The sequence below is a fragment of the Trichechus manatus genome, unplaced genomic scaffold (assembly GCF_000243295.1).
Source record: "Trichechus manatus latirostris isolate Lorelei unplaced genomic scaffold, TriManLat1.0 scaffold00010, whole genome shotgun sequence".
NCBI lineage: Eukaryota > Metazoa > Chordata > Mammalia > Sirenia > Trichechidae > Trichechus > Trichechus manatus.
The window spans coordinates 17141224-17165829 of record NW_004443946.1 but is presented as its reverse complement, the minus strand read 5'-3'; the positions used below and the strand labels follow the sequence as shown (position 1 = coordinate 17165829).

Genomic DNA, 24606 nt, shown 5'->3' with positions numbered 1-24606 from the left:
TAGCCCAAGAGACAGAAAGGGCCACATAAACCAGAGACTTCATCAGCCTGAGACCAGAAGAACTAGATGGTGCCCGGCTACCACCAATGACCGCCCTGACAGGGAACACAACAGAGTCCCGGATGGAGCAGGAGAAAGATGGGGTGCAGAACTCAAATTCTAGTAAGAAGAGGAGACTTAATGGTCTGAGACTGAAGGATCCCCAGAAAGCCTGGCCCCTGGATTCTCTTATCAGCCCAGAACTAAAACACTTTCTGAGGCCAACTCTTCAGACAGGGACTGGACTGGACTGTGGGACATAAACGGATACTTGTGAGGAGAGTGCCTCTTAGCTCAAGTAAATACAAGAGACTAAATGGGCAGCTTTTGTCTGGAGGTGAGATGGGAAAGCAGAGAGGGTTAGGAGCCGGTTGAATGGACATGGGGTATCGGGGTGGAAGGGAGGAGTGTGCTGTCACAGTATGGGGAGGGCAATTAGGGTCACATAACAATGTATGTATAAATTTTTGTATGGGACACTAACTTGAAATGTAAACTTCATCTAAACTACAACAATAAAAAATAAATAAATAAAAAGAAAGACATAAACGCATGCAGTGCAGGTTCAGGCACTAATGTATCTCCAGTCTGTCTTAAATGAACCAGCACTTTAGGGATGACACAGTCAATGAAAGCAGGCTAAATGTTACTTAAGAAAAGAGAAAACAGGTCATACGGGGTGGGGGCCGGGGTGTCCATTCTTCATTTAAGCTGTGGTGTGTCCATACTTACCGCACAGCTTAACTGTTTCTAAGCTAGACTAATGTATTTTTCCAGTCCATGATCCCTGGGGGTGTTCTATACCCCTTGACTATTTGAATTCATAAAAACCCTCAGAAAAGGGTCCTAGTTCTCCCAAAGTAAGCGGAGGGAGGAGCAGTTTGGGTGAGAGGAACACTGACATTTACTGAGTACCTACTATGTGCCAGGCTGTTTTTACACGTCCTCTCATTTGATCTTCAAAGACAAAGGAATTGTTACCCTTATTTTATAGAAGGGAATAACTGAAGCTAAAATATTAGACAGTTTGCCCAAGGTCACATGGCTCGGAAGAGGTAGAGGCAACGTTCAAATCTAAAATATTGCCGTTAGAACTTGTTGTTAACTACTGTCAAATCAGCTGCAACTCATGGCAATCCTATGTACAACGGGCTCAAACCATTAGGATCCACCCGCTGATTTTTGGAAATAGATCGCTGGGCTTTTCTTCCTAGTCTGGCTTAGTCTGGAAGCTCCGCTGAAACCTTGTTCAGCATCATAGAACACACAAGCCTCCACCAACAGATGGGTAGTGGCTGCACAGGAGGTGTGTTGGCCAGGAATCAAACTGAGTTCTTTCGCGTGGAAAGAGAAAATTCTACCACTAATCACCATTGCCTTCTTTGGAATTCACAGGGCTAAGAAATGATGCAGGGATAATGTATTACTTATTAATGTTTCGGAAGCCCTGGTGGCGTAGTGGTTAAGAGCTACAGCTGCTAACCAAAAGGTCGGCAGTTCGAATCCACCAGGCACTCCTTGGAAACTCTATGGGGCAGTTCTACTCTGCCCTTTAGGGTCGCTATGAGTCGGAATTGAATAGACAGCAACTTTTTTTTTTTTATTTAATGTTTCATCCCTTGTCAGATGATCAGATTTTAAAAGGCCTGATAACTCTCAGTCCAGTGCACAAAATTAGCCATGTGAGCATGAACCCTCAAGTGAGACGTGCAAGCTGTGGGAGGCTCCTGAGGATGAGGACACACACTCTGGTTATAAATTCTCTTGGAGGCTCACGATGGGTTCCACGATGGGACCCTGACATTGGTCCTCAAGGAGGAGCTGAATGTCAGATGCAGCACAGTCTAGCTGGTCTGCTTTGAGGTCATGGTTGGGGTGGGCCTGCTCCCCAGAAAACACAAGGGGAACACTTTCTCCTAGGTGGCTGTGAGGTGCCTGTGTGTTTGTGCAGTAGGCCACCAAGGAGTACTTAACTATACTCTAGTGACTCCACAAACCTAACTGCTTTCTGAGTTCATTCTGAAAACCACCAGAGCTTGCAGTCCAGACGTAAATGGCGTGGGCCGCCTTCTTAACACAATTACCTGGATCTGCCTAGAGAACTCAAATATTCACATAGTACGGTAAGTAATAAAAGCTTGACTTCAAAATGCTTCCAGCTCTTCTCATAACCTTTTTTCCTAGGAGATTCTTCCTAAGACACATGATAACTTCTAGTTCTATAAGACAGACTGAGGATAACACTCTCCTTGGAGTGTTACTCCAAGAACTTAGAGGAGTACTCATGATATATGTCTGAGTTACTCAAGAAGACTCTGGAGCTGGCTTAACACACTACTAGAGAGTTCTGAGCAGGAAGAAAGAAAGACAGGAAGAAGGGAGTTGAGGCTGAATGCCGATGTTCCCCCAACTCCACTCTCTCAGAACAGTGCTGAGAGCTCCAAAAACTACACCTAAAGCTTTATTCCAGGATTTGGAGTTTGTAAGCTCAAGGCAAGAAGTCAGCTAGCCCTTCCCATAGCCAAACCCTCCCCGAAGCCTGCGGGTCTCAGTACACTGAAGTTACCAATGGTGAGCGGGAGCCCGAGAGGATGATGGCCCAAGAGACACTTACTAATAAGCTCTTCAGATTTAAGGAACGTTCCTTCTTGAGAATTACCAGTGCAGCCAGGCCACAGAAAGTGTAGCCACCATGGGCTTCCATCCCTGGCACCCCGCCAATTCCGCCTTCCCAATTCTGACACCTACGAGAAGGATGAAAAAAGCAGGTTGAGCAGTCAGTCAGTCTCACCTAATTAGCAGTCAGGCTGAGTGGATGCACATGGTGCAGGGCCGTCCTTGGTACCAAAGACTGAGTTCACTCAGATGGGAGCATAAGCAGCCATACTCTGAGAGGGAAGGTGCTGACTAACTTTCAGAGTTGTCTTTTCCTCCCCAAAACCAGAAACTTAGGAAGCCTATGTAAGAAACGTAGCTCCTCAAATCATTACTCTTTGGAAAAAAGTTATAAAACTATACATATGGTATGATAACTATCAAGTTAAAAAACACACTGAAAAATAATTGCTAATTCTGGTTACCTTTGGAAACCCTGGTGGCATAGTGGTTAAGAGCTACAGCTGCTAACCAGAAGACCAGCAGTTCGAATCCACCAGGCACTCCTCAGACACTCTATGGGGCCGTTCTACTTTGTCCTTTAGGGTTGCTATGAGTTGGAACAGACTTGACGGCAACTGATTTGGTTTTTGTTTTGTTCTGTTTTTTGTTATCTTTGCATGCAGGTCTATTTGTGATACTTTTCATTTTCCCCTATTTCAAAAAGTTCTATAATGAACATATATATCTTTATAACTATTCAAACATCAAAAATAAACTTTATCTTTAAAAATTAAAATATCCTATATATTCCAATTATTCATATATTATTGAAACTGGTATTATCATTTGGAGTTAGGTTATATATTTAGAGTGTATTTTCTAGTCATAAAAATATGAATAATCTTTGACCCAAAAATATACCATTTCTAGGAATTAATCCTACAAAATTAGTAAGAATGTACCCAAAGATGAGACTATAAGAATGTTTACTGTATTCCCATTCATAACAGTGAAATATTAGAAACAAGTTAGAAGCTCAACAATAGGGGACTGGTTATATAAATTATATAAACATCTGTAGAAAAGAATACCACACAGTCATTTAAAATAATGCTATAGAAGTATAGTGAATTCTAAAACATTACTGGAAGAAATGCCCCAAATATATGAAAGAAGTTATAAAATGGTAATATACTTTATGATTTCATTTCCAGAATTCTAGAAAGATAATACACCAAAACGATGGTTATCTCTTGGTGGTGGGATTATAAGTGATTTAGATTTTCTTCTTTTTGCTTGTCTGTAATAATCATGTTTTATCTGTGAAGTAGTAAAGTATAACAATGTAGAACTTTCCTTGCATGGAGTCTAAGCATGGAGTCACACTCTCTACAGGTGTGACTGCCCCACAGTCCCAGCACTAGGACAGGGCACAGGAGAACAAGCATGTAATCCGAGGACTGGTATAACTTCCAGGTGGGAGAGAAAGGGAACAGTAATATCTTGCTGTCTTGCAGCACATCTCCCAAGAAGCCTGGCATCTGGAGAACTCACAGCCCTTTTTCGGAGGGGTCCCAGCCCAGAGAGATCACCAGTAGAGACTGCAGAGTCAAAAATGAGCTAAGCTTCTCTGTATAGATTCCTCAGCATCTCTTCTTCTCCCGCCCAAACACACACCCTCAAAGTTCCCTTTCCAGTGCAAGGGCATAGCATTTGGCTACTTGGATCATAGGAACAGCTCAAGTTTGAAAGGCCTGATGAGTCAAGAATATGCAAGGGATCTCTCAAAATTTTTATCAACTAGTCTTTTTTTTTAACTGAAAAGGTAATACCCATTAAAAAAAATTCAAACAGTATAAAAGAATATACTATGAAAAATAAGTCTCCTGCCCACCCTGGCCTCCTAGTCCCCTCAGCAGCAGTGGCCACTGTCAGTTTCTGTGTCTCAGTCTCTCTCTCTCTCTACACACACAGACACACAGACACACACGATATACATGGATATGTTCCACTTTCCCTCCCTTTGTTTTTACATACATGGGAGCATATGATACATGTTCTTCTGCACTTTGCTCTTTTCATTTAGTAAAATTTTTTGGAAGTGTCTTCTAGCTAAACATAATGGATTGAACACAAGTAAACAAGTAAAGGAATTTAAAAAAAAAAAAACGCTACAAGGGTAAAGAGAATAGGAGAGGACATGAACACAGATGAGATAATAAAATTTTGGAAGCTAGAAAAGGAAAGGGATGGAAGTAACTGACTTAGCAGAAGGAGGAAACCTAAACCAGTAAGGGAGTGGGGTGGGGAGTTGGGGAGAAGGTGGCAACAAAAAGCAAGGGGCCACCTCCAAAGAAAGGCTCAGGGATTAGAGACACAAGGTAGTTCTAAAAGCAGGATGGGTTTGAACCAAGACGACTGATTGCAATGACAGATTGACCCATAAAATAATATTACCTGTGAGTACTGTGCTCCTCTAAATAATCATGTAAATGAAACCAAACAGCAAACATTTTCCCTAAAGATGAGATGGTAATGGGGGACAGGGAAGCTAGATAAAGGGAAACAGAACAACCAGAATAGAAATAATGAGAATGCTGATATATTGTGAAAAATGTAACCAATGTCATTGAACAATACATACAGAAATTGTTAAATGAGAACCTAATTTGCTGTGTAAATTTTCACCAAAAACACAATAAAAAAAAAATTCCAAAAAAAAAGATGATTGGCTGCAAATTCACGTAAGAATCAGTTAGACCTCCAGGTACCCACCTCAAACCTAGCAGAAGATAGGAGGTTTGGGGGGGCTTAATGAAGAGGACCTAAATTCCAGGATATCCAGCACAGCTGAGAACAGGGGAGAGCACCATACCAAACAGGAAGATTAAGTGAGAGTCTATACTCTGAAAGCAAACACCCCTGATCCCTTTCCCCACTAGTATTTCACAAAGCAGAAAGCTGGAAGATTCCTCCTAAGAAAACTGATAAGCCCAAGAAAAAGCCCTGCATATATAAGGATTCTCCAATGAGATGGCTGGATCCTAGCCCACCTTGCACATGCAGCTCCCTCCCCAGTCAGCTTAAGTAACTTTACTCTTAAATATGAACAGCCAGTCTTTGAACACCAGACATTTAAGCAAAGTCTCTAATATGAAAGACAGAGAGAGAGACCAAAGCAAACAAAAAGAAATCAGAGGAAATAATGCAGGAAGCAGAAGAAAACTTTCTAAAGTTATATACCTTTAGATAAAATATTACATGAAATAAAAATATTGTAAGGATAAAATATCTCTGAAATGCGAACAGGAGACTATGTAAAAAAGCAGCATTCAGGGGATAAAAATGAGCTCTGGAAAATTAAAAATAGAATTGCAGGAATAAAAACTCAATAAAAGGACTGGAAAATAAAAGGTAAGGGGATCTCTCAGAAAGTACAAGGAAGAAAGATTAAGAAATGGGAAATAGGCAAAAAAAAGAAAAGATTTAAAAAATTAGAAGAGGGAAAGAAATTATCAATGAAATAGTATAATAAAGTTTCTTGAAACTAAAGTAATGTGCTTCCAGATCAAAGGAGCCTGCTGACTACCTAGCACAATGATTGAAAAAAGATCCACATCAAAGTCCATCTTCATGAAGTTTCCAAACAGCAAGAATAGATATTCCAAAAGCTTCTAGAGAGGGTAGTGGGGTGGGTGGGGATAAAGAAAAAGAAAATCAAAACAAAAACATATAAAAGATTGGGAATCACAATAGCACTGGGAAGCAATATAGCACAGAGGCTACCATAACATCTCTGGTCCACTTTGTATCTCAGCTTAATATCAAATTCGATATCCCATCATTTGACATATAAAGAAACATGGTGAAGTTAAATAACTTATCCAAGGCATTCAGCTAATAAGTGGTAAAACTGGGATTCAAACCCAGGCTGTCTGAGTTCCACTTCCAGTAACTGCCTAACAAATCAATCCTCCCACAAATAACAGCTATAAAGTTTGGACAAAATACGAAAAAAAAAAAAAAGCTTCCTAAGAGCTCAGCAGACTGAAAAAAAGCAGACAGATTTTGGTGGGGACTGAACACTTGGAGCAAACAGCAGGGAGTTAGTCCCTACCCCTGCCCCTGGTTTGCCAGTTTGTTTGTTTTTGTCCTCCTGTCCTCGTGGTTTGCCCTAAGGATGGCAGCAGCAGTTCAGGGGTAGAGGGAGGGCAGCCAAAACACTAATAGAAAGCTCATCATCTTTCTGGCAAGAAGAACCAGATTGCTAGAGAGTGAGAAGGAATCTCAGAAAGAGGAGAACCAGAGAAGAAACCCCAAATTCTATGTTTAAACTCAGCTCAAGTCTCTGGCTGGCCCCAGAATCACACATGCAATGGACAAATTGAAAGCAGAATTGACCTGAGATTTGAGTCACTGCTCACTGCAGGAGTGATGATTTGTAGTTTGAGTCTAAACAAGTTGATTGCCTACTAAAACAAAACATCAACACTCTTTGGAGCAATACAACAAAATCCAGTCTCTATAACATAACATCACAATGTCCAAGATACAATCCAAAATTACTTGACATACAAAGAGTCAGGAAAATGTGACCCAGTCTCAAAGGAAAAAAAAAATCAACACATACCAACTCCAAGATACTCAGTTGCTGGATTATCAAACAAGGATTTTGAAGCATCTATTATAATTATGTTTACCTCAGTGAGGTGAAGAAAAATATACTTGTAATGAATAAAAAAATGGGAGACAGAAAATATAGAAAAGAACCAAACCCAAGCAATCCAGCTTGAAAACCTATACTCTCAATCTCTAAACTAAAGCTACCTTACTACTGAACATTACATAGTAAGTGCTCAATGTTGGCTAGTCTCATCAGCCTTATTAACAATGCCACTGAAGGTCAGAAGGTAAGGGAGCAGCACCTGCAAAATTCTGAAGAAATAAAGTTTATACAATTTCCAATTTAGAAATCTTGAACCAAATAAACTATCAATCAGGTGTGAGAATAGAATAAAGACATATGGAAAATCTTAAAAATGCATCTACCAAGCGCCCTTTTCTGGCATTTATTGGAGTATGTGCTTCATTAAAATGAGAGTAAGTAAACCAAGAAAAAGGAAGACAGGAGCTCCAACAAAGGAGAGAAATGAAGGAAATTTCATGCTGAAAGGAAGCTCCTGGATGCTTGCTGTGCAGCAAGCTGAGAGCAATCTGTCCAGACTGAAGCAGAGATAGAAGGCTCCAGGACGAATGATTGAAAACCCACACACAAACACACACACATACACACAAGAGAACTGACAGACTACCTGAAGTGTCTGACTGCATTGTAAGTAACTTTATAGCTCTGGCAGAGAATGTGAGAATGAATTCATGAAACATTTTCTTTTTTTTTCTTTTTAAAAAAAAAAGAGGTAATGATTAACTCCAGGAAAATAAAAGTTATACAAAAAAGTAAATATGATCATAGTATATTATCTGGTTCAGCTGTAAACAATATTTACATAGTAACAAGTACAATTTTGATAAAAATAAAAATAAAACAATACAGTTTGGATATCATTCTATAATAGTACCCACATATCCATATATACCTTTAGTTTTCTTTTTTAAATTATGAAATATTTGAAGCATTCAGGAAAGTATAGCAAATGATATACAGAACATACATGTACTTAACACCTAGCTTTGATTTAGCCATATACACTTCAGGTCTTTTTTTTTTTTTTTTTTAAAGAAATAAACTATTACAGACAATTGAAGCCTCCTGTGTAACCCTCCTTGATCGATCTCATTTCCTTTGCTTCTTCCCTAGAAGTAACCACTATCCTGAATTTGGTGTTTATCATTCCCCTACATATATTTATATTATTACTGCATATGATTCTTCCCATAAACCACATAGCCTTCTTTTGCACGCTTTCAAATTTTAAATATATTGATCTGCATGTTTTCTTTAACATCCTTTTTTAATTCAACATTATGTTTTTGAGATTTATCTCTACTGATACAGGTAGCTCTAGTTCATTCATTTTAACTGCTATATATTACATTCCAATATGACTATACCACAATGTACTTATCCAATCTCGTGCTTATGGAGATTTAACCTATTTCCAGCATTTTGCTATTATAAATGATTTCTATATTTGTCTCCTTCATGAATGCATACAGAAGTTTCTGTAGGAGTGGAATTACTGGGTCACAAGCAAGAGTAGCTTGGTAAAGTAGAGGGTCAGCGAAAAAGGGGAAGACCCTCAATGAGATGGACTGACACAGTGGCAGCAACAATGGGCTCAAGCATAACAACGATCGCGAGGATGGCTCAGGACAGGGCAGTGCTTCGTTCTGTTGTACACAAGGTCGCTATGATTCGGAACTGACTTGACGGCACCTAACAACAACAACAACAAGCAAAAGTAACTTTGAGATATTGCCAAATTGCTCTCCAAATTGGCTAAATCAATTTAGACTCCCACCAAGCCTGTTTATCAAAGTTTTTGGTATTTGCCAATCAATAAATTATACAACATTAAACAAAGTTTGGAATACAGAAAAATTTTTAAGCATTTTTAAAATGTACAATCCTAGAAGCCTAATAATATATCTCTTGTAACTTTATAATTCCTTCTAGTGCTTTTTTGTTTTCTTTATTTTTCAGAAGTAAATATTCGACCACCTGCCATCTAGGAGGCTAGGAAACAGCCCAGCTTCTCTCACCTTGCTATCCATTCAGCAGTGCCCTCAAAGAGGTCTGGGGTGATGATGTTTGTCAGGGACGCTACTGAGGCAGCACAGTACGCACTCCTGGCAGGATAAAAACAGAAGGGGAACAGTGTTAAGCTTTAAGGGAGAACCTAAACAAAGCTCACTGAACTTCTTGGGTGGGTTCCTCTCTTTGCCTCATTAGCTGTAATCACCTCCTGTCCTCACTCTTGGCACACAGTCAGTCCTCCTGGGTCTCCAACTGAGAGGTCTGACATTCTATCTGCATAGAGCTGCTAGGGCATGGCTTCAGTGAAAGAACATGACATTCTATTCTCCCTACCTCCACACGGTCACATCTACATCAGAGCAAATAACAGCCATATCAACTCATGTCTAATGGGAGTTTAGCGCTTTTTTCAAAGACCTGCCATGGCTCCCACAATTCCATGGTACCATTCAGGTATTTCTGATATGCTCATTCATTCAGATGTCAATACTGTTTTAGTTCTAGGATTTCAGTCTGTTTATGGCATGAACACATTAATGGTATTAACGGTAGATTTTTTTTCTGCAACAGATACATGCCAAAGCAGGGCACCAGACCCTAATGGTTGCTTAGACCAAACAAGGGGGACAGAAACAGATGAGCCTACTCAGATACATTCCTTAAATCTCTAGAGGGAGATAAGTGCTTTGATTTCAAGCACCTCACCACCTCCACCTCCACACGTCTTTAGATGAAAAAGAAATAGCACGTCTATTTATTTGTTTTTAAATGTTATCCAACTTGATTTGGAATAATTCTTGCCATTCCAACCTCCTAGCCCTAATTCCTCTCAGGACGCATTTTATTTCGGCTTCCCCCTCACCATGGAACACATCTACAGTCTGCCTTTTCTTGCTCTCTATGGTCTTTTCAAATATGCAGCATCTTAGCTTCATTTTATGTTGAAGACAAAAACTGTTTGTTCAATTCTGCTCACAATCCTTTTTCTAAAGGCTCCTAAGAAACATAAAAAGGAGGAAAAAGACATAACACTAGGCCTACTGAAGCATTCCAAAGAAATCTCTGCAGAAGCTGCAGGCATTATTATCCTAACAACATTTTTATCAGCCCTGCATATTCTAGCCAAAATCACAGCAGAGGTTTGGTTACCCCAGCAGGCATCCGAAGTGAGAGTCATACGTGCCAATGCCAAATGTTACCATTTACCATAAGCTCACTTCGGAGGTCTCATCTAATTTCCTTCCGGCTTTGAGCCTCTCAAAGATCCAAGAGTATTTGCTCTTGAATTCTCTGAGGCAGGGAGGCAGCCAATAATGTCATCTGCCTCTCATAAATGAAAGAACTAAGAACTAGTGCCAGAGGCCCCTAGTCCTAGATCTCACATTGAGACAGGGAGGGAACAAATTACAACTTTTTCATGTAGCCTCTTCCTCTCTCCTTTCATCCAGTCACCACATCTCCTAAATTCGTCCATTTCTCTCCATCCTCACTGCCGTCACCCAAATCCAAGTTACGATTATCTTCTGCCTGGATCAGTCTCCTGTCCGGTCTCCCTCCCTCCAGCCCTGAAACCAGGGTACTTTCACTAAAACACTAAAATCCATTCACTGCAACTGGAGAACTCCTAATAAAATACAAAGCAGATCATGCCACTCCCTGCTTAAAATCCTTCAGTGGCTTCCCACTGCCCTTAAAATAAACTGCAGACTCCTTAAGGAGCGTTCAGGGCCTCGGCAGTCTGTCCCTAGCCAGCCGGCCCCTCCAGCTTCAATTCTCACCACTGCCCACCATGCCCTATATGCTCCAGCCACAAGAATGTCTCGTCTCCTGAACACACCCACTCTCTATCACCTAAACGTCTGCAAATGTTGGGTCCCTCTTTCCCTACCACCCCCATGAAATATTCCAGATTAGATAACCTAAATTAGAAGTCAGGAATAAATACTTACTCCTTTTTTAAGGACTGAGAAAATATGGTGCCTGCTATGAGTTCACTGCAATTTGATTATCTGAAGTACAATGGAGCCATAAACTCTTGAGTAAGCTCATCCAGAAACTATGAGGAGTTGTCATAGAACCTGAAAGATCATCAAGAGACCGTCTTTGTCTAACCTAGAATAAGTGCAAGCCAGTGTTCAGACGCCAAACTGTCCTCAATCACTGCTGTCTCCCTCTAGGTCAAATCCATCAACAACCACTCCTGAGAACTGGCAGGTGCTTCCAGGCCAAGGACAATTAAACATCAAGTGAAAAACGAGGGAAATGGGGTACAAGAAACCAAGCAAAGCAAGGAAACTGGATGTGATCTGATAGATTTTTCCATCATTCACATCTTTAATCCTTCCTGTAAGTGAAAATCATAGGCTAGAATGGCAGAGTATTACCAGAAGAGCTTAGGTGGAGGGATGTGGCTACTGTACTCTTCAGTGGACAAACCTATTTTATTGGAGAAGCTTCCTAGCATTTGTCTAGCAGGTCTGAATAAGAACATAGAAAACACTGGTGCTGGAATGAATAAGTTAGAAAATAATCATATCTGAAAAAGGTATACGACATAACACCAAGGGAGTCTTGCCAGTGTTCGTCCACTTCTGCCTAATAACCTCAGCATGTTTTAAAAAGCTAAGTTTCAACACTGTTTGACTGGCGTATCTACAGAATAGGAAAGAAAATACAGTGACTGTGGGATGAAAAAAATTTTTTTTTCCTTTTTCCTTAAGAAGAGTTTGCTTTACCTCAACAGTTCTACTGGCTCTCTTGGTATATACAGATGCCTAGTCTAATTTTATTTGGACAGATAGGTCACAGATAGAAGAAAATCTTTTCTAAAGGCCTTTGCAGCCTGGTTACCTACTTTTATCTGCAATCTGTTTTATGTTTCACAACTTTTAAGTTTTGTTCTTTCTCTATACTTTCAAACCAATGGTTTTCTATTTCACTTAAACCAGATTATTAATCAAGTTGTACAGAAGCAAACCCATGTACAAATAGGAAATAACATGGCTTTGATTTAGAAACTTTACGAAAAATGTATTTCTCAGACCAAATAATAAGGAAATGGTATGAAATCTCAATGACCTGCCACCTTTGAGAAATGACTTACTCAGTGAATTCCCTATATGCTTCATAAGTAATCTCTTGGCAGCTGAGTAAGCTACTAGCTAGGTAACATCAGACACTTCTTAAGTAATAATTTGAGCCAACTGGTACCAATTCATTAATGCCACTTTACTGCACTGCTCTCTACTGGCCCGTGAGGGTTTCTGTACCTCCCAAAGCTACTCTCACATCCCTTGGGAGGATCTCAAGTGTTAAAAATTCTCATGAGACCCTACTGGGCTTTCTCTTCTTTTCCTGGTCCCTGGAGAAGGACATCATGCTTGGTGAAGTAGAGGGTCAGTGAAAAAGAGGAAGACCCTCAACGAGATGGACTGACACAGTGGCTGCAGTGGTGGGCTCAAACATCGCAATGATTGTGAGGATGGTGTCGGACCAGGCAGTGGTTCATTCTGTTGTACATGGGATCGCTATGAGTTGGAATTGACTCAACAGCACCTAACAACAACACCAGTCCTAGACAGATGAAAGATTAAATTGCACTATACAAATGTAACCAATGTCACTGAATAATTTGAATATAAATTGTTAAATGGGAACCTAATCTGCTGTGTAAACTCTCACTGACAACACAATAAATATTATTTAAAAAAATAAATTGTACTATACAGTTATCATATATTACAGTACATATTATACCAAACAAATGTATTTTTGATTTTTAAAACAAAAGCATTTTATTTTAAGTTTTACTTACATTTTTATATTTACACAAAAAAAGGTCTGGTGATAATGGTTTTTAAAATGCACTACTAGAAAAAGGGCCATCCTGAGGCCATGGTATCACATTTGCCATGATTATGACACCATGTCATTATGAAACCATGTCATTCTGTGAGAACAAAGCAGCAGCTTTCCCAAAAGTTTAATACTGACCCCTGTTGGTCCTTAGGGTTTGACATCTCTAATGGCAGATAAGCTCTAGAATCTACTGATCAGCAGCCTGAGAAAAAACCCTACTCACCTCACATCCACCTCACCTCCAACGTGCATAAGAAAAGAGCCATCAGGTTGCTTCAGAGAATATAAATACTGAAGAAGCTTCTCTCTGAGAAACAAATGGGAGAAAGGCAGGAGAGGGCAATGGTCACTGCAGGGTCAGCAGGCAGGGAGCCCTTCTGGGTTTGTAGCTGCTGGCTCGGGTTGTACCTGTCAATGACATCGTAGGCCTCCTCGGTGCCAATGATGCATAGTGCATTGACCGCTGCATATGTGGGTGCAAGGTGTGGGTACTGACCAGGGCCACCTCCAAAGCCACCTTCTGGGCTTTGACACAGCTCCAGGAACTGGCACACACTAGATACACAGTCAAATGGAAAAAACAAAGTCAGAAAGCATTACTCTAGCATTGTTAAACACTAGATTCCATGTCTTTCCAATGACGCCTCCTCCCTCAAAAGGGAAAAAATAATTTCCTCCCACCTACTGAATATAAACCACCACCCCCAAAGGACTTAGCTCTCTACCTTGATATCATCAGGTTCTGCCCTCCTACCTGAGTTTTGTATTTAAGCATTTGCCTAGTCATGAAGCAAGGAACATAAGACCAGGCAGCAACAACAGCCTTTCACAGAACTGGGAGTAAGGGTTCCACACGCTGGCACTGTTCTTCTTTACCAAATCTTTCCCATCCTTTTTGTTCCATTTGCCTCCCTGGACCTGTGGTACCTGCCTCCTTCTCCCTGCCTATGGAGTACCTCCCAACCTTTGAATTTGGCCTAGAAGAGTGGTGCTCGACTGCTTCTTTCCACACTAACACCCTGGTCTAGATCCATTACCTTGGCCAACTATGAATATTTGAAGATGCTTTCTCACTCTTTTTGCCACTTGGACCTGAGTGGCTACTGGTTATTTATTTCTACCACCAGTAAGACACAAACTCTTACTGGGGTCTGCCTCTGTGGTTAGGAGAATGAAAGAGAGGTAGTCTTCTATCATGTACACTTCTATCATGCACACCTCATGTGGTCACTTTCAGAGAAGCCCTGTTGACTCATATCACAAGTATGCATCACAGTCTGTGGGTTCCTGGAGAACTTTTCACACTAATCCAAATAGGCTCTGTTGTCGTGTGCTGTCGAATCGATTTCGACTCATAGCGACCCTATATGACAGAGTATAACTGCCCCATAGGGTTTCCTAGGCTGTAATCTTTATGGGAGTTGATTGCTAGGTCTTTTCTCCCTTGAAGCCACTGGTAAGTTCAAACTGCCAATCTTTTGGTTAGCAGCCGAATGCTTAACCATTGCGCCATCAGGGCTCTTAAGAAGCTCTAGTTCTGTTTATTGAAGGGTTGAGTGTGTTAAAATAGCCCTTGTCTCCAAGCATGGCATCAGGTTACCAGAAGTTATATTGTATTTGTGTGAGTTTACCAGAAAGGGGTGCTCCAGGAAAGCCTTGGCTATCGAGTTGTTTGTCCATGACTCAGCAGGGGTCACAGCCTTCCTCTCAGGACAAGCTTCCATTTAAGAGAACAAGATGCAAGCCTGTGTCCTTCTAGTGCTCAGGGAGCCTTCTTTTCCTGGGCACTTTTCATTTCATTCTTTCTTATCTACTGCTGCCAGAGAGACCACGTACAGTCTAGTTAATCTCCACTAAGACACAAGTTTATTACTGCTTTCCCTGTCATTATTTGATTACTTTTGATTCAGACCTTTCATTATCTGAGCAGACAGCAATAGAAAATGCTGCTGGCATGCTACTTGAGTCCTGATTTAATCACAGATTAAAAACAATACAAATTCACTTCTATTTACACCTAAAATTTTACTGTAGGAAATGTAAGGATTGAAACTGAAATTGGTAATGAGAAGGAAGACAGTTCTGTGGCATATTTTTAATAGCAATTAATTTTCATAGAGAATTTAATTTGTTCTTAACGTATTTGCCAAACCTTCATCAATTTTTGTTCCATTTTCCAGAAACAAATAGCTAATAGGGTCACATCCTAACAAAGGCTGGCTGCACTAGCATACAAGAAGCGTTTTGAATCACAAAAAGCTTTAGCTGGTATAAAACTTAAAAAAAAAAAAAAATCACCTAGTTATCCATTCCCTCCCCCAGTTCCCAAGATAGAATCAGCAGAATGTAACACTCCTGACCCTGTAGCCTAAAGTCTGAAATGGAACTAGGATCTGAATGTACCAGACACCTTTAAATCCCCTCTCCACGCCAACCTCTCTCAGCTGACATGCTACATCTGACTGCCTTTGGGGTGGTGCTGGGGAGCTGGGGGTTGGGCTTTTCTTGAATCTCAGACACTAACGGATCACAGAACATTCTGATCCAGAGGCTCAAGAACTTATACCTTAAGGGACTGGCAAATTTGACCATGACGCTACCAGCTGTCACTTGCAGAATTCTTAGCAATTCTGAAAACCAAGATGTTGTTAAAGATAATTCTATCTATCAAAAGGGAGAGAAAAATTATTGTAGAGGCCAGAAATTTCCCAACTAACTAAAAAATCACAAGCAGGAAACATTGTGCAAACACCAAGAGATTGCCAAACCCAAAAAACCCATTCCTGTCAAGTTGATTCCGACTCATAGCAACCCAATAGGACAGAGTAGAACTGCCCCACAGGGTTTCCAAGGAGTGGCTGGTAGATTCAAATTGCCGACATTTGGTTAGCAGCCAAGCTCTTAACCACTATGCCACCAGGGTGCCACACTTTGTGAAGTCTGCACAAACCCATTCATTTACTAATATGACTAAAAGATCTAGTAGATCAATTTTCTTTAACATCAACATAGCATTTCAATCTAGCTTATGTGACAACTACCAACAAAATACAAAACTATCTTCTAGATCAGGGAATTTCAAACCCACAATGTGTATATCAAAATCACTGGAAAGCTAACACAGAATACAGAGACCCCAGCAGCCCAGCTTGCTGAAGGAAAGAACCTGGGCCTATTTTTACCAAATTCCCAGGCGATCTGGATACACACAAAGGTTGAGAACCACTACTCCAGACATGCAGCCCTGGTGGCGCAGTGGTTGAGAGCTTGACTGCTAACCAAAAAGGTTGGCAGGTCAAATCCATCAGCTGCTCCTTGGAACCCCTATGGGGCAGTTCTGCTCTGTCCTACAGGGTCGCTATGAGTGGGAATTGACTCGACAGCAATGGGTTTAATGCTATAGATTTGCGCTGACCAATAGGTAGCTACTGGCCATATGTGGCTATTTAAACTTTAAATTAATTTAAATTTAAAATTCAGCTTCTCGATGACACAAGACACATTTCAAGTGTTCAACAGTTATATGTGGCTAAAAAAACCCGTTGCCTCAAGTCGATTTTGACTCATAGTGACCCAACAGCACAGAGTAGAACTGCTTCACAGGGTTTCCAAGGAGTGGCTGGTAGATTCGAACTGCCCACCTTTTGGTTAGCAGCCAACCTCTTAACCACTACACCACCAGGGCTCGCAAATATGGCTAGCGGCTACCAAATTGAACAGCACAAACACAGAACATTTTCATTATCACAGAAAGTTCTATTAGATAGCAGTGTTCTATCATTCAACCACTAAAGAGTATGTAAAACTTAAAAGAGGATCAAGTTCAAAGCAAAATTATTCACGATTTACTGTTAGCCTTATAGGAATTAACTCATACTTTTACGTGGTAGTTGAGGACTGAAAAAGTGATCTAACAAGTGGTTGATTCTAGACATCACTGTCACAAACCTGGATGAAGGACTCAAAAGCATGTACAGTAAATAAGCAAATAATACAAAACAAGCAGGGAACACTTCCAAGGTGAGAACTGAAGTCCCCAATAATATAAATCAAATCAGAGGCCAATAAGAATAAAACAAAATGAAATAGGTATAAGTAGCCAGTAATATACTTAGTGATGGCAGGTTTGGAGGATGAATAAAGGATATAAATGCAAGGTGGGAAATGACTAGAAATACAGCAGAAAAAGAACCAGAGGTTGTGGGTCCGTGAGTTACGAACAACAAAAAAAATGTTTGTTAAAAGCGTCATGAACCCAATACTGGTTAGGACTGTATCTGGCCCAAGCCTCCATTTTCCAACTTAAAGAGAGTTTAGATTAGAGTTGTAAAAATAGCTAAATACAAAGAAATATTAAAATACTTAATATTACACAGACAACCACAGTGAGGAAGCTACCCAGACAAATCCTGCAAGCATGCAAAGGGTAATTATAAAAACTTCCTAGTAAAGAACAAAAATTGAGACTAATCTGCAGCAAGAAGAATTTAGATTCAAGAGAAAACTTCAGCGCCAGAATAGGTTACCATGGACAGACTTGAGACCTAGACAAGGAACAATCATTCCTTGAGCGGACTGGCTCAGGAATAGATGTAAATGCAAGATGGATGAGTTGACATTAGGTTTCTTGTAGTATTAATCTCCTAGTACTAATTCTTTCAAATTTCCCAATAAAACAGCTTCAGCTTAATACAATGGAGAGGAAAATTCCTTCCTAGGTAGAGTATGGCAATGAACAGGTGAAAGACAGGTAGGGTGTCTCGCTAATTCCGGGAGGCCATACTGCTTGTACGGTCAGACAGGTTATTTGACTCTTCATCAAGTGAAGGCAATCTTTTGGACAGCAGCTATTTTAAAAGTATGGTCAAATCTAAACTTGGTTATTTTAGAGCAGGGTTTTTCAACCTTGGGCCAATGCTTCTTTGTTGTGGGGACTATCCTGTTCAGTGTAGGATGTTTAGCGGCATCTTTTTACATCCCAGCAGCATCTGGTCAAAAAGTGCCCAGGAGACAAATAACTACATATTATCTCCTAGTTGAAAGGTAAGGAAACATAGAAATTATATTTAAATTTAAAAATTAAAAAGAAAAATATTTAAGGAGACAAGCTACTAACCCTTCAATGGGAAATAATAAAACATTGGCGTATCAAAATGTGAATTGATCTTTGCAAAAATTTTATGTGCTGAAATGTCTTAAAAGAATTTTTAAGTTAGAGATAATTTGTAGATCTTACAGAAGCTAAAAACCTAACTTTTACAGTGTAACAATCTCTCTGTGATTTTTATTTTACTCCATTTTATTAAAGTGGCTTTCAATAACAAAGCATGGGAGTTCTCATTAAAGGGTACTTCCTTCAGTGATAAAATCATTAAGCAAAGCAAATGTGATTAGTCTGGTTCCAAAAATATTATTTTATGTAAATACACATATAAATTTATGCATACAGTTTCTTAAGAGAGGTAAGTTAAATCCTTGTCTGTGAATATATTTTTAATGAAATATCTGATACCAGCAATGGAAACCTGGCTTTTCTGGTCTTGGGCAACAGTCATGGTAGCTGACAAAAATGACTTTGTCCACTAGAGGGAACCCAGCTTGTCATATTGTTCCTTAAACAAATACAAGCACAACAGTGAACAAAATAGGAAAGAGAGAAAAACCTTTGTGTGTATGTGTATGTGTGTGTGTGCACGCGCAAGCACTAGAAAACAATGAAACCCCAGGGCTAAACTCTCTGCCTCTAGGTCACTTTAACATTTATGTAAAAAAAACACTGTTATTTGTAAAGCATTTCTTTTCCCTGTGCAAAACAAATAAAATGGCAGTATCCTATATTAAGTAGTCAAAAAAAAAAAACTTCGCATTTTTATAGACATCATTAAGATTGCTCTATATCTTACTAAACCCCCAACCTATTGCCATCAAGTCATTTCCGACTCATAGCGACCCTATAGGACAGAGCAAAAATGCCCCATAAGGTTTCCAAGGCTGTGATCTTTACGGAAGCAGACAGCCACATCACTCTCCTGCGGCGTGGCTGGTGGGTTCGAACTGCTGAACTTTTGGTTAGCAGCCGAGTGGTTAACCACTGTGCCACCAGGGCTCCTTATATCATACTAAAAAGTAGTTCATTTCCTTACAGGTCAGAACTATAAGGCTCTGTTCATAACAAATATTATCTGCACCTAGAATTGCCTGCTAGGCACAAAACAAAACATATTACTGGTAAGTCTAAGTAATTTTTTAAAAGTCTTCATAACATTGCTCAGAAGAACGACAGGTAAAGTTTTTAAGGCAGCTGTGAAGAAGAAACTCTCAGTCATCAACTATCAAGTGGTTCTTAAAATTATGGCAAATCAGTTTATTTTTAAAACATTATTTTAATTACAAAACAACTATAGCAATTGTAGAAATTTTAGAAAACGCAAATAAGCTTAGGAAAGAATGAATGAACTCTACCATCCAGAAATAACTATTACCATGTTTGCATATGTCCTTATAATTTTTTCTATGCATATTAGTCATCTATTTTTACTCTATAGAGGTCAAACCTTTTTAACTACCCTTTTTCACTTAATAAAACATGAACATCTCTCTCTCTCTGTTAATATATACACAAAAAACAAAAACCAAACCAGCTGCCATTAAGTCAATTCCAAGTCACAGTGACCCCATGTGTGTCAGAGTAGAACTGTGCTCCATAGGGTTTTCAATGGCTATGACCTTCCAGAAGTAGATTGCCAGGACTTTTTCTGAGGTGCCTCTAGGTGGATTCAAACTGTCAACCTTTCGGTTAATAGCCAAGTGCTTAACTATTTGCACCGCCCAGGGACTCCTTATATATACACACATACATGTATATATGGAGCCCTGGTGGCGCATGGTTAAGAGCTACAGCTGCTAACCAAAAGGTCAGGAGTTCAAATCCACCAGCTGCTCCTTGGAAACTCTATGGGGCAGTTCTACTCTGTCCTATAGGGTCGCTATCAGTCGGAATCAATTTGACGGCAACGGGTTTTGGGTTTATATGTATATGTAAATTTTTAAATGGTTACATGATATTTCATTGTATGTATTACACCATAATTTGTTTAAACTTTAGATTTTAAAGCATCCCCTACTGCTAGGTAGTTATGCTGTTTCCAGTTGTTCGTTGTGAAAAGCCACTGAAAGGGCTCTCTCAGCCTCGTGTGGCCACAAAACTAGCTCACAGAAGCTCTGAGACTTAATTCCTCAGAAAAGCTTCACTATAAACAACCAACTATACAAACCAGAAAACTCAAAACTGATTCTGACTTAAGTTCTTCTACTTCAGATATCCCTTATCATTCTACTTTCCCATGTCAAATTGGCCTACGTCCTCCTCTATCACAGAATCCTCCCATTTGTTTTTTCTTTTCTTTCCACTAGAGCGCATCCTGATTGTGGATGTGTAGGGGAAAAACTTCCCAAACAACCCACAACCCCCAACTGGTATTTCAAAAACACATGGGGCTTTATTTTGACAATTAAATTCCTGTTACTGCAGAAACTGTCCAACTCGACTTCCTGTGCTAGAGGCAATTTTGCTTGCAGTAGCATCCTGATGATGAAGACAATGCATATTTTTCCTCTCCCTCAGAAAGTTTTGTATACATCACAAGGGTTAATGGCCTAATTCTTCATTATCTCCCCCATCCACATTCATCACAAGACACCCTGCCCAGGAAAGCAAGAATGAGAGGTTATTGTTAAGACAGAATGAATGAGACAATGCGCAGTTCTGTTCTTCTGACCTGACAAATGTGACCAGGGCAGGGGCGCTGTGACGAGGCAGGGGCACCAGCTGGTCTCCCTGCCTCCTGGCACAGCTGCCTCTGTGCGCTGCAGAAATGAGAACCTGGCTCAGGAGCTTTTCCTCCTAGAGTCCTCTCCCGCAGAAGCACCAGAGGGAGTGGATGAAGCAAGATGGACACACTCTCTCAGTGCGACTAGGACATCGGATCCGATTCCTGGCTATCCTTGTCTATCCTGGGTATCACTAAGACTGGAGTGATGATCAGCTTTTTGCTTGATTAAAATATAAACTGTGGCAAGCTTCTGAGAGTGAGGTGCCACACTGAGAACACAAGCTGTACAAGCAGCTTGGGAAGAATCTCAGTCGCCTGAGTCTCGAATCATAAATCAGACATTTAAGAAAATTGTGAGTCATGGCAATTGCACACCAAGACGGCAACACATCCAGTGCCATCAAGAACTATACTATTACCCCAGGCACTGCATTGGTGGGGTGCTTCTGTGGAGGTGTTTATGGAAGGCACAGAAATTTTTGTTCCTTGGGTTGGCACACGCTTTCTCAAAGGAGCTACTCAAATGCATACTGTAGTTTCTGGAGAAATCATGTCTTTCAGGGTTGATGTGAAGACTTTCCTCAAAGACCAGAGCAAGAGCCAAAAGAAAAGGCCACAGAAGAAACTAGAATCCTTCTCTGGGGAGTTCAAAGTCTTGTTCTACCCACCAGCTTATAATAGGCTTCTAAAGGGGAGGAGTTTCAGGAAGCTACTGGAGGTCAGGAGAAGGGCAAGGATTTCTGTAGCACTCTGCATTTTCATTCAAAACAAACAGAAACAGAAACCCAGCAAAAAGAACCCCAAACTCAAAATACAATTTCAGAGAACATTCCAGATCCCCCAGAGCCAGACTCACTCTGTAGCCACCATCTGGGGGGTGGGTTCATCTAGCAGTTCCAAGCTGTGCAGGATCCAATAGCAGAGCCATGGGCGGCTGGCATCCAGACACTGTGACAGGGAGGGGGGAGAAAACACGCCCCTTATTCAGAATCAATCTGAGATACTGCTGACAAGGCGACATCTGTCTCACCCCTGGCAGCCTAGCAAGGGGGAGGAAGCCGCCCTGTGGACAAGAATCAGCGAATGAAGGATGCTTTGCTTTGTGGCCTTAGCTGGGAGCTAAAATGATCACAGTGAGAAAAGGATAATAAGGTAAAGAACTTTACCTTGAACCTGATGGGTCCTTCTCCAGCAGGCATCTAAAGAAGGCTGAGCAGAGGACTTCTTACACACCAGGACATCAAGTGCTGCTATTTTCTCAGTGTAGACACAAGGAGATATACAGCAGAATCTCAGGAAGGGATTTCCTGGCTTAACTCACTCACTGATTCTGGAAGTACTTAGTATGTACCTGTGCCAAGCACTGTATCAGATACAGGGGCCATGATAATGAACACAATTTGGTTCCTATTCTTGAGATGCTGGGAATATAAAATGTATGTAGTTATCTCTGTAGAAGAGGACACTAGACAGACCCATAGTTACCCTGAGTCTTTCTGCAACAAGGCAGAATATAACACATACATACACGTACACACTGTAACGGGCAGAAACAGAGTCCTGAGGGAACACACAGAAGAGACTAACCCTAAATTGGGGTGCTAGTGAAGCCTTCCAAAGGTGATATGTGAACAGGTGTTGATCCTAATTCAAGCTATACATATTTATTGGGCATTCAAGGCTAGGCAGGGCACGGCAGGTAGGATTACTATCCCAGTTTTACAGATTAGAAGTATATAAATGAGGCCCAGAGAGGTTAATTTCTTCCAGATCATTAAGACAGTAAATGTCAGAGCTGCGACAAGAAGCTAGTTTTTCAGACTTCCAATCCAATGCTCTCTCCACAGGCTCCAGCAGCCCTCTTCATCAATGCATGGTACGTCCAGAACTGTGGCAGTTTGCTAGCCTGCTGCCTGGGGGGCAGTCTGGTATGGTGACTGAAGATGCTGCTATGGATATGGCCTGCCTGGGTTTGAATCCCAGCTCCTTCTCTTACTACCTATGTGTTTTTGGACAAATTACTTATCTTGTTATGCTTGCTTCCTTATCTGTAAAAAATACCTACCTCATATAGTACTTGTGAGGATTAAATAAGATAATACATATTAAGCTTTTAGCTCCGGTTCTAATAAATCATTAGCCATTCTGGTATTAATTCTATCAGGACTGACTGGGCTGTAATCATTGAGGACTTCAGTCAAAGGCTGGAAACTGAGAGCCCAAAAGCCAGATCTTGTCCATGGATGTGTTTTGCTTGCAATGTTTTGTTTGTTTATTTAGAATTGGTTCCAACATTTTACTATTGGTGGATTCACATAAATATCCGGACTCCTGGCTTCATTTGAAAAAAAGAAGAGATCTTGCAACTGTGGGTCTGCATTCCTGCATAGCAGCAATTGGTGGGAACAGAGTAAAAGCACGGAGCCTCGAGTTTGCCTCAGCCTCCACCCAACCAACTTCACTTATTTATGCTACCTGCTTGGGCCCTACAGGCATCTGAGTTTGCAAACCCCTGACATAAACAGTCAAACTTAAAAAACCCAAACCCATCGCTGTGGAGTCAATTTCGACTCATAGCGACCCCATAGGACAGAGTAGAACTGCTCCATTGGGTTTCCAAGGCTGTAATCTTTATGGAGGCAGACTGCCACATCTTTCTCCTGCTGAACGGCTGGTGGGTTCAAACCGCCGACCCTTCAGTTAGCAGCCAAGTGCTTTAACCACTGTACCACCAGGGCTCCTAGTCAAACTTAGGTGTCCCGCAAACAAGAAGCAGATTAAAAGCAGAGCTGTTCTGTGTGAAGTGAGGCAGGAAGGCAGGAGACCACCTGTTCCTATCCACCCTTTGGCTGCACTCAGCCCCATTCCCAATACCCTATTCCCCACATATACCCTTTCCATAGCTGAGATCACTCTGTGGAACCCTAGGGCTCTGAGGAATATGATTTAAAATCTACTTGTTAAACTGCAAGTAGTATCCTCTGCAATTTATATACTGGTCCTCTGGCCAGTATAGAAATTAGATCAGCTAATAGGACAAAGGAGCCCTGGCGTCACAATGGTTAAGTGCTTGGTGGCTAACCGAAAGGTTGGCGGTTCAAACCTACCCGGAGCTCCGTGGAAGAACTGGCGATCTGCTCCCATGAAGATTACAGACTAGAAAACCCTATGCAGCAGCTCTATTCTGTCACATGGGGTTGCTATGAGTCAGATTTGACTCGACAGCACACAACAATAGGGCAAAGGGTTAGGGAAATATGACATGATAGGGAACTTTAGCTAGCGGTCAAGGGTATTTGCCCCTTTAAAGAAGAAGGACTTGGTTTCCTGCCAGAGCCACATGGTACAAGGGATGAATCTGCAACAGGACAGGCTTTATGTCTTTTGTATTTGAATAAAAAGGATCAAGACTTGGCTAAAGACTTGAAGAATGAGTTCCTGGGCAATGAGTTACCTCATACGCATCTGTCAGCTGTCGAAGGCCTCTTTTCAGATAATGGAAGTGCTTCTCCCTCTGCAAGATAAGCCTGGAAAAACAAATAAAATGTAAGCTTATTCTCA

At 40.8% G+C, this 24606-nt stretch overlaps 1 protein-coding gene across 1 annotated transcript in view; it reads right to left on the bottom strand.

Moving 5' to 3' along the window:
* The window catches only part of FNTB (farnesyltransferase, CAAX box, beta), a 164923-nt gene that overhangs the window by 17920 nt on the left and 122397 nt on the right, over positions 1-24606 (bottom strand). Inside the window, exons 5-10 of the mRNA XM_004391372.3 lie at positions 24500-24572; positions 21902-21993; positions 13622-13768; positions 13437-13520; positions 9361-9447; positions 2654-2783 (exon numbers count right to left, since the gene is read on the bottom strand). Coding sequence (XP_004391429.2) covers positions 2654-2783; positions 9361-9447; positions 13437-13520; positions 13622-13768; positions 21902-21993; positions 24500-24572 — 613 coding nt within the window. The remainder of the gene's footprint in view (positions 1-2653; positions 2784-9360; positions 9448-13436; positions 13521-13621; positions 13769-21901; positions 21994-24499; positions 24573-24606) is intronic.